Here is a 10,031-nt window from a genome sequence, read left to right as displayed (position 1 = left end):
TCACTTCAATATACAGCTTAATAAAGGAAATGACTATCTGTGAAAACTTAACTGATGGTATTGTGTCCTCACAACATCTAACAGGGTACCCTTCAGGTCTCAGTGCATTAATTTTCTTTAGGTTTGGTGCATTAATTTTTTAACTGATTGTTGAAAAGGGCTACGTGAGCAATATAGACACAGAATGTATAAGTTCAGAAAAGAGAAAGTACTTATGGGAAGGTTTAATGGAGGTGACATGAGTTGGGCCTTGTAGGACAAGTAATTTTATTTCTCTTAATTTTATTTTGTCCTGATTTGAAAATCTCAGAGAATTAGGAAAAACAGCATCAGATTTCCCATAAACAACCATTACAGGATATTATTTGATTTTTTTGTATATGTTGGGGAGATAAGGAACAGTATAGGACAGATGGGAGGGAAATAAAACTTCTCTTAATGTACTTCATTATATAGCTTGACTTTGAAAACATAAATAACTACTATAGCCAAGAATTAAAATTTAAAAAATCCAGAATATCAAAAACAAACAAATGCATGAAACTAACTTTATCTCAGATTGATAAACACACAGAAACAATGGCATTACAACATAGCATTTTGCCTGCGGGGTTCAGACTCGTTTCTTGGGGCTGCCATAATTACTACAAATTTGGTGGTTGAAAACAATAGAAATTTAGTCTCTCACAGTTCTAGAGGCTACAAGTCAGGCGTGAAGGTATTGACAGTGTTTGTTCTTTTTTTTTTTTTTTTTAATTTCTAGGAGAGAGAGAGAGAGACAGCATGAGCAGGGGAGTGTCAGAGAGAGAGGGAGACACAGACTCCGAAATAGGCTCCAGGCTCAGATCTGGCAGTCAGCACAGAGCCCGACGCGGGGCTCGAACCCACGAACCGCGAGATCATGACCTAAGTGAAAGTCGGACGCTTAACCGACTAAGCCACCCAGGCACCCCGACAGTGTTTGTTCTTACTGGAGGTTCTGAGGGAGACTGTTCTATGCCTTTCTCCCAGGTTCTGGTGTTGCTGGAAACCGTTGACTTGTAGCATCATAGCTCCACTCGGCCTCTGTCATCATGTGGCATTCTCTCTGTGTGTCTTCACATCTTCCCCCTGGGCAGATCTGTTTCTGTGTATCTTCTCTTCTTATGAGGACATGAGTCATATTGAATTAGGGCCCATCCTACTCCAGTAGGACCTCATCTTTTTTTTTTTTTTTTAAAGTTTTATGTATTTCTGAGAGAGAGAGAGACAGCATGAGCTGGGAGGGTCAGAGAGAGAGGGAGACACAGAATCTGAAACAGGCTCCAGGCTCTGAGATGGCAGTCAGCACAGAGCCTGACATGGGGCTCAAACCCATGAACTGTGAGATCATGACCCGAGCCGAAGTCGGACGCTTAACCGACTAAGCCACCCAGGCGCCCCAGTACGACCTCATGTTAACTAATTACATCTGCAACTATTTTCAAGTAAAGTCACAATCAGGGATTAAGACTTCAACAACATGTCAGGGTACCTGGGTGGCTCAGTCGGTTGAGTGTCCAGCTTTAGCTCAGGTCGTGATCTCACCGTTCCCAAGTTCGAGCCCCGCATCGGGCTCTGTGCTGACAGCTCAGAGCCTGGACCCTGCTTCTCTGTCTTTCTCTTTCTCTGCCCCTTCCCCATTCACACTGTCTCTCTGTCTCAGGAATAAATAAAAAAAAAAATTTTTTTTTAAAGACTTCAACATGTCTTTTTAGAGACAGTTCAACTCACAATACAATCTTAGTGAAGTATTTTTGTGATAGTTAATTTTATGTGTTGTATTGACTGGGCCACAATGCCCAGATATTTGTTCAAACATTCTGAATGTTTATGTGTGGGGGGTTTTCTTGGATGAGATCAACATTTTAATTGGTGGACTTTGCATAAAGCAGGTTGCCCTCTATAATGTGGGGGGACCTCATCCAATCAGTTGAAGACCTCAGTAGGACAAAGACTGACCTTTCCCAGGCAAAAAGGAATTCTGCCAGTGGACAGCTTTCAGACTTGTACTACAACATCAGCTCTTCCTTGGGTCTCCAGACTGTCAACCAAGCCCACAGACTGTGGACTTGCCAAACTTCATAAGCATAGGAGCCAACTTCTTAAAATCAATCTCTCTCCCTCCCTCTCTCTCTCTCCCATTCTGTCTCTCTCTCAGTGTATGTATGTGTGTGTGTATATATATATGTACACGCGCACACATGCACACACACACATGATGGAAGGAGAGGAAGGCAGTGGCTATCACTTCTATAAGCTACTAGTTACACACTCCTGATGTGATGCAGCATGAGGCACACAGGCCAGCCTCTGAAGTCCTCGTGCCAGAATCACTGAGTCTAAATTGAATCAAGTTCTAGAGTTCACTTCCATTTTCAGGGAATACAAGGGATGGAAAAACAAGTAAAATGACACCACAAGGACGCAAATGGATTAGAAGCCATTTTGTAGCTCACTGAAATGTGCAGACCTGTGCCTTCCCTGTGCATGGTAAGATATACTTCTTGGCCACCTTTGTTTGGGTAGGGCCATGTGACCAAGTGTGAGTAATGAGATGAGGGGAAGGTGATTGCTAGGCTGACTGTTTAATTGCCTGCATAAGACACTTCAGACCTCTTTCCTTTCTCTGTCAGAATGACCAGCAATGATGCTCTACACAATAACTATTTCATCGGTCTGGGTCTGGAAGTGAACCTGGTGATGGCAGGTAGCAGGCCTCTCAGCCACTGTGAGATGGACGTACAGAAGGAAAAACAAAGCTTCATTGTTTTGAGCCAATGAAATTTGGAGTATAACCTGGCCTATCCTGACTGATTCACAGACAAATCTAGAATGTGGCTTAGCCTACAGAGCAAGTGACCTGGTCTCGTCAACAAGTCAGTGGCATGAAAAATGGGAATTAATTAAGGGAGAGGGGCCACTCTAGATTCAAAAAGGAATGAGAGCCCCAATAACTTCATGCCATGTGTGGATCTTACTTGGATCTGATTTGAGCAAACCAACTGAAAATACGACATTTTAAAGATAGTTGGGGAAATACACTTACAGATTGGGTGTTACTGTTCATTTTGCTAGGTGTGTTACTGGCATTAAGCTTAGGCAAGAAAATGCTCATATTTTTCAAAGAGGTGTATAGAAGTAAATAGGGGTAAAATGACATAACTGGAATTTGCTTTAAAATACTTAAGTAGAATTTTTTAAGGAAAAAAGTTGAAACAAATATGGCAAATTGTTAGATCTGGGTGGTGGATGTATGGGGGGGGGGGCTTCACTGTACCCATCCCTTTATCTTTGTGTATGCTTGACATTCTTCACAATAGAAAAATAAAAATCAACAATGGTACCGAGGGTATCTTTGTGCTGCCCCTCAGATGATTTCCTTTCCAGAGGGAACTGGTCGAAGTTAGGAACAGTTTTAAGGCTCTTAATACTTTTTGCTAAACTACTTACCAAGATTTGTTGCACAGAGTTACTCTTAGGTAAGTTTTAAATAAATGGAGGAGAGTAAGAAAGGTATTTCAAGAGCAATGCTGGTGTGATTGGAGATGTGAAGATGGGTCCTCTTTGATCACACGCATTTGGAGAGCGATGAATATTTAAGTCTGACTAGGGCAAAGAAGACGAAAACCATATATCACAGCCAGATCACAGAGAGCCTTTAATACTTTCAGATAGTTTCCCTTAACACTGGAGCCATTTAAGGTTTTTGAGAAGGAAGGTGACGTAGAGCAATTGTGTTCATGTTCAATAAAATAAAGTGCTAAGGATTTTCTTTCGGCCAACTTCCTAAACTGAAATGTCAGTGGTTCTTTGTGTAAGAAAGGCTCACAGATTTCTGGAAGGGATGTCCAGGGTTTGTCTGATTGCTCTTTTTGGCACAGGCCTAGTAAATGATCTCTAAGCCTTTTTTCTCTGTTTCTGCCTTCTGCGGCTGCAGAGAACAAATTATCAGTGTTAGTGCTTGTCATACCACTTTATGATACTTAAAAACAGCATTTTTTAACCTGCATTTTCCTGGGCTTTAAAAACTTATTTCACCCTTATAAAACCCTCTCCAGGCTTCAAGCAGTAGCTATAACAATATGTGGCTTTATCTTTTTTCTCCTCACTGCTGAACCCCATCATCTTTTCAAAGTCTCATCTGTCCCCAGTTGGCTTCCTCCATCCCCCTCATCCCTCATTTGGATTTATCACCACCGCCACTGACTCCTGCCTCGCATTGTGCTGTGTGTGCTATGTGATTTAGACCTTTGAGTCTGCCTCCTCTTTCCTGAGGTGTCTGTACGGCTAGCTTCCTCGGCTACTTCAGGTCCTTACACAAAGTGTAGTCAGGCCTTCCCTGGTCTCCGGTATCTAAGATTATCGTCTCTCATCCTCCCGGCCGCCTCCCACCCGCACACACCACCGCAACATGAACACATTCAGTCTTCCTTCCCTGTTGTTTTTCTCCCGTGTTCTGGGACAAGCCACCCTGTGTCCTGTGTTTCAGGGGTTCTGGTACCTTACTCCTCTTTTCTCACTAAAATTCAACTTAGATCCCGCACCGCCCCCCCACCCCCATCATAGCCCAAGCAGGCTTTGAAAGGAAGGCAATCTCCATTGATTGAATTGCCCTTGGCTCCGACAGGGATGGCTCTACCTATTACTATGCAATTTTTTCTTTTCTTTTTCTTTCTTTCTTTCTTTCTTTCTTTCTTTCTTTTTTTTTTTTAGTTTATTTACTTATTTTGAGAGAGACCAAGAGAGCAGGGGAGGGGCAGAGAGAGAGAGGGAGAGGGAATCCCAAGCCGGCTCTGTATGGTCAGCCCAATGGGGGCTTAAACTCATTAACTGTGAAATCATGACCTGAGCAAAAACCAGTTTAAAAAATAGTAAGAATTAAATCTTAGGACCAGAAGAGGGGGTTGTATGTGCCTTAGTTGCTTAGACTACTGTAACAAGAATGCCATACACTGGGTGGCTTATAGACAACAGAAATTTATTTCTTACCGTTCCAGAGCCCGGAAGTCTGAGATCAGGGTGTCAGCAAGGTCGGGTGAGGGCCCTATTCTGGGTTTGCAGACTTCTTGTGTCCTCACGTGGTGGAGGGATACAGCTGGCTCTCTGGGGCCTCTTTAATAAAAGCGCTAATCTCATCCGTAAGGGGTCCCTCCATTCCTCCCCTGATACTCTCATGTTCGGCTTCAGGATTTAGCATGTGAATCTGGGGAGGGACATGAATATTCAGACTATAGTGGCATTCCAGGCATTTTGATATTAGAACATTCACCCCTGGACTATATCTTGGTGAAGTTACTGAACCTCAAGTATAAAGAAAGAGTCTGATGGGTTTCTGGGCACAATAAAGCAATTCAAGCAGTGCTAGGGGTGATCAGTTAGGCTGGCCTGACTTTTCCTCTCAGGACTTCTAGACAACAGCGGAGCAATGTCTGCAACCCAGCCAGGTGTCCTGCAGGCTTACAGACCGTAGATGGGCGGTTGCAAGCATGTAAGACTTCAGGGAATACAAGATCCATGTGCTCTTCTTGAGAAAACTACTTGAGACTTTTTTTTTTTTTTTTGAGAGAGCAAGCAAGTGTCAGCAGGGGAGAGAGGCAGAGGGAGAGAGAATATCCCAAGCAGGCTCCACATTCATGCGGAGCCCAATGTGAGGTTCGATCCCACTACCCTGGGATCCTGACCTGAGCTGAAATCAGGAGTCAGACACTCAACTGACTGAGCCACCCAGGCACCCCGAGGTTTCTCCACTTTAATACGCCTTACCCTTCCCACGTTCTCCAGGTTCCCATCGCAGAATACAGAAGGCCTGGGTCCCCTTGAGGACCAAGCCCAAATGCCCCCACCTCCGATAGGCCTTTCCAGGCCCACCCAGCTCCGAGGAATTGCTCTGTACTTTTGTCTTTATCTCAGCTGTCCCCATCGTGTTTGCTTTGAGTTATGGTCATTGCCATGTATGCCTAGTCCCCCACGAGGTTAAGCTGCTGGAGAATGATAGCTGGACCTCGTCCGAGTATGCATTTCTTAGCACCCAGGGAAGAAGAATCCGTGCTCAATTAATGTCTGAAGCATTAAACTGAAGAGAATTGAATTGGAATGCTTGGGGTTTATTTTAACATTCTAAAACCTCCTCTGTTCCAGCCACTATTACTTATTGAAAGCTGGGACTTACTGTGCATTTATAGGCATGAATCGGGGACCATCCGAGAGGTGGTTCAGAGGAGCATGGTCTTAGCCGCTGTCTCCTTTTGTGGAACTTGGCACTTAGGAAGGACAGTGCTCGGCTGTGCCTTAGCCGCGCTGTTTCCCCAGCTACTCATTCTCGGAATGACCTCACAAACTCATGCCAGCACTGCTTCGGCAGGATGAAAAATTTTCATTCCGTGTCCCTACTGTCCTGCCTCCCTTCCTTCCCCCACTCCCTAAAAAGGCCCAAAGAGGCAGTTGTGAAACAATAATAATAGCCAACACATCCCTGGCATTTTCTCCAAGGCAGGCACCATGCTTTACTCTTTCTGAGAGCAGCACTTTCTGTGTGCTTTACTCATGAATCCAATATGCAGCAGGCACTACTGATACCCCGTTTTATAGTTCAGGATGCCACGTGGCTAGTGGGGAGCAGAGCCGGGACTCTGGCTTGAAGTTAGAGATGGGGTGTGAATCTCTGCGTGTTACTTGCTAGTTCTGAGACCTTCCACAAGTTACTTCTCTCTGAGCCTTGATTTCCTCATCTATAAAATGAGATCATAATCTCTTCTTTGAAATATATTAAGGTTAGATGAGTTCACATATCTGAAAATGGGTACCTGGTAGATGATTAATGATAACTTTTTTTGAAAAAGAATAAAATAGCAACATTAATGGTATTAACATTGTGGCAACTAAGGCAGAGCCAAGAGTTAGTTTTCGTTGTTAGAAAAATGTCTCCCAGGGCGCCTGGGTGGCTCAGTCCGTTGGGCGTCTGACTTCGGCTCAGGTCATGATCTCACTGCTCGTGGGTTCGAGCCCCACATTGGGCTCGGTGCTGACAGCTCAGAGCCTGGAGCCCGTTTCGCATTCTGTGTCTCCCTCTCTCTGCTCCTCCCCTGCTCATACTCTCTTTCTCTCTCTCAAAAATAAATAAAACATTTAAAAATTTTTAAAAGAAAAGAAAAATGTCTCCCAAATGCATTCTTTTGTCATGTTGAGAAGGTAGGTTGATCCCAATGTGAATCAAAATTTGTTTTTTCTTTAAAGGCAATGGCCACTGAAGGCTCTGCCCGATTTTTATTTTTAAGTTTATGTATTTTGAGAGGGAGAGCACATGTGGGGTAGGGGCAGAGAGGGAGGGAGGGAGAGAGAGAGAGAATCCCAAGCAGGTCCCATGCTGTCGGCACAGAGCCTGACTAGGCACTTGATCCCACAAACCGAACCATGGGATCATGATCTGAGCTGAAATCAAATGGCAGACACTTAATGGACCGAGCCACCCAGGCGCCCCTCCAACATGAAACATTCTTTAGCAAGAGTTCATGAGGCAAAGACACATTTGATACAGAACCCACAGGGAATGTTTTTCCCACCAAATGAGGCACTGCCAGCATATGGTATTTTTGCAGATCAGATTACAGTGGGCTATAATAAAAGATAAAACACACTTGTGGGGATGAGCAACATGACAATAAACTATTAAAAAAAAAAAAAAAAGATAAAACAGGCTGACACACACCGGAAAAGAAAATGTAAAAGATCACACCGAAGCCGTCCCAGATTGCCTGCTATGTTTTAATCATTCTGTATTAGCTTGCTGCATCTTAAAACATTTTCTTTCAAGTCAGGTCACAGCTGTGTGTACTTTAGGCTGTGGCCGTCATAGACAAACATGAAAAGAAGCAGAGTTAAAACAGATGAATACTAATGGTTATCCCTTAGTGTGATGTAATCTAACACAAATGACCGTCAGGAGACTCACAAAGAAATGAGAGAAGCAATTTCAAAGACGAGCATCTGCATGAATGAATGACATCTCTCAACTCCTCATCTCTCTCTCTCTCTCTCTCCAAACAACAGGAGTTCTCCCCATGCTTGGTTCTAGAAACCAGTTTAGTGTCTTAGATGATCAATTCCATAAACGGCAAATTTGGTAAGACAGATTTACCTCACACAAGGACTGCCGTATCTAACCACTTGGAATCAGAGTGGCTGGAGATGGGGACCACGTGCAATGAATGTGGTCTCTGCCGTGGGGGCAGCATTGACCTTTTGTACAGCCTTTAACCTTGCTGCTTCGTTTTCTGATTACAGTTGCTGGGTTAGATCAGACAGATGTGAGCTAGTGGTTCAGCTTGGGGATACAGCTCAAGAGGTAAAAGCCACATGGGCTGGGTGGGGGGAGAGCCAGGACTTGAGGATCCCTCCTGTTGATCACCTAGGGCTGGGAGATCTGCCCAGACTAAGTGTGAAGCTTTTCCAGAACAGCACGAACTTCCTCTGGATGGTAGTTCCAAGGGCCAGGTTTACCCTGTAAGAGAAACAAATCAGCATTCCCAGATGTCCGACTCATAGGAATTAGTAGGTCTGGAGCTTAGCTGAGAGTACTGGGCTGGCAATAGCTACGTGGGGGTTGTCAGGATGGCGTAGACAATGGCAGATGCAACCATAAAGCAGATGAGATCACCCAGGGAGAGGGTGTGGAGTGGCACTCACATTTAATGGACAGACTGGAGAGAGAAGTGCGAGGAGAACCAGCTGGGGTAAAGGGAATCGTTTCTAAAGGAGAAACCGGTCTTTACACATAAGCTGATCTTCCATAATTAGACCTTCAGACAGGCCTTATCTTCTCTACACATCAGAACCACCTCTGCATCTCCTGTCCCCATGCTCTAGTTCAGCCTCTGCATCCCCTACTTGGGCAGGCACCCCACTTCCTGACTATCTGAAGTCCTCTGTCCCTGCCCCCTCCAGTCCACACCTCACCCAATAGCCACTGATCTTTCTAAAGTACAGATCCAATCATGCCTGTCTCCTGCTCAAAACCCATCCATGGCTCGCCTCTGCCCTAAGAAGGGGGCTGGATTCCTTGGCCCGGAATGAGACCCCAGTCACCTAAATGCCCCAACTCTCCATTCACATCCTGCCAACATGCCTCAGTGCCTTTGCTCACCTTCTTCCCTATATTTGCCACGATTTTCACTCACCATGCTTACGTGGCTGGCTTCCTAGCCTTCAAGGTCCAAGCAACTGTCACCACCTCCAAAGAGCCCACCCTTCCTCAGGGGTCGAGAAATTTACAGTCTGAGAGCCAAATCTGTCCTGATGCCTCACACTCTTCCATTTACATATTGTCTGTGCTGTTTTTGTGCTAGCACAGCAGGATTGAATGGTTGTAACCGGGATTGTCTGGTCCACAAAGTCAAAAATATTTACAGTCTGGCCCTTTGCTGAAAAGGTGTGCTGATCCCTGCTCTGGAGTCTCACAGCCCTTGGGACACTGGACACTCGACGTGTCTTCCTCATCCTCCGGACTGTGAGCACCTCCAAGGAAGGGGTGAGCCATCTTCAAATTGTTTCCGTGTTGCCAGTACTTGTGCGGGGCCTAACCCTGCTGGCCTCGATCATGCCATCTCACAGCCGTGTCTCCGGGGAGGAGAAAGGCAGAAGAACCTGACTTCTTATGCTGTGACCCTTGGCACCCTGGAGATTGATCTGCAAATTGTTGCTCATTTTACCCACATAAGCAGGGCTGGCAGCCAGCAGGGGAGTATCCACACGGCTGGGCTTCATGGGCTCTCCAAGGCTTGAAATCCCTTCGGCAGCTATGAACCGGTTTCTGCCCTCCCAGGGAAGGCCAACAGTGCCCGAGTGGTTGGAGGCTGTGCTTACATCCCCCACCCTGGCCAGGCTGGAAGCCCTAAGGCGGGACACAATCACCAGAAAGGAGGCTGGGACTCAATTCCTTCCTTGAATCCCTGCTTCTGCATTTCCAGCTCTTAACTACAGGGTTTGCTCTCTTCTCCCTCCTACACCACCCCCTC

The 10,031-nt window shown here is 45.3% G+C and overlaps 1 protein-coding gene across 3 annotated transcripts in view; it reads right to left on the bottom strand.

Moving 5' to 3' along the window:
* Window positions 1-7,773: 7,773 nt before the first annotated feature.
* Window positions 7,774-10,031, bottom strand: part of DIO1 (iodothyronine deiodinase 1) — a 17,511-nt gene continuing 15,253 nt past the window's right edge. For all 3 annotated transcript variants that reach the window (XM_077779771.1, XM_077779772.1, XM_077779773.1), the window contains one exon: window positions 7,774-8,518. In XM_077779771.1, coding sequence (XP_077635897.1) covers window positions 8,450-8,518 — 69 coding nt within the window. In that variant the 3' untranslated portion in view covers window positions 7,774-8,449. The remainder of the gene's footprint in view (window positions 8,519-10,031) is intronic.

This window comes from Crocuta crocuta, unplaced genomic scaffold (assembly GCF_008692635.1).
Source record: "Crocuta crocuta isolate KB4526 unplaced genomic scaffold, BGI_CrCroc_1.0 scaffold168, whole genome shotgun sequence".
NCBI lineage: Eukaryota > Metazoa > Chordata > Mammalia > Carnivora > Hyaenidae > Crocuta > Crocuta crocuta.
The sequence above is the reverse complement of the archived record's forward strand: the minus strand, read 5'-3'. Positions and strand labels throughout refer to the sequence as shown.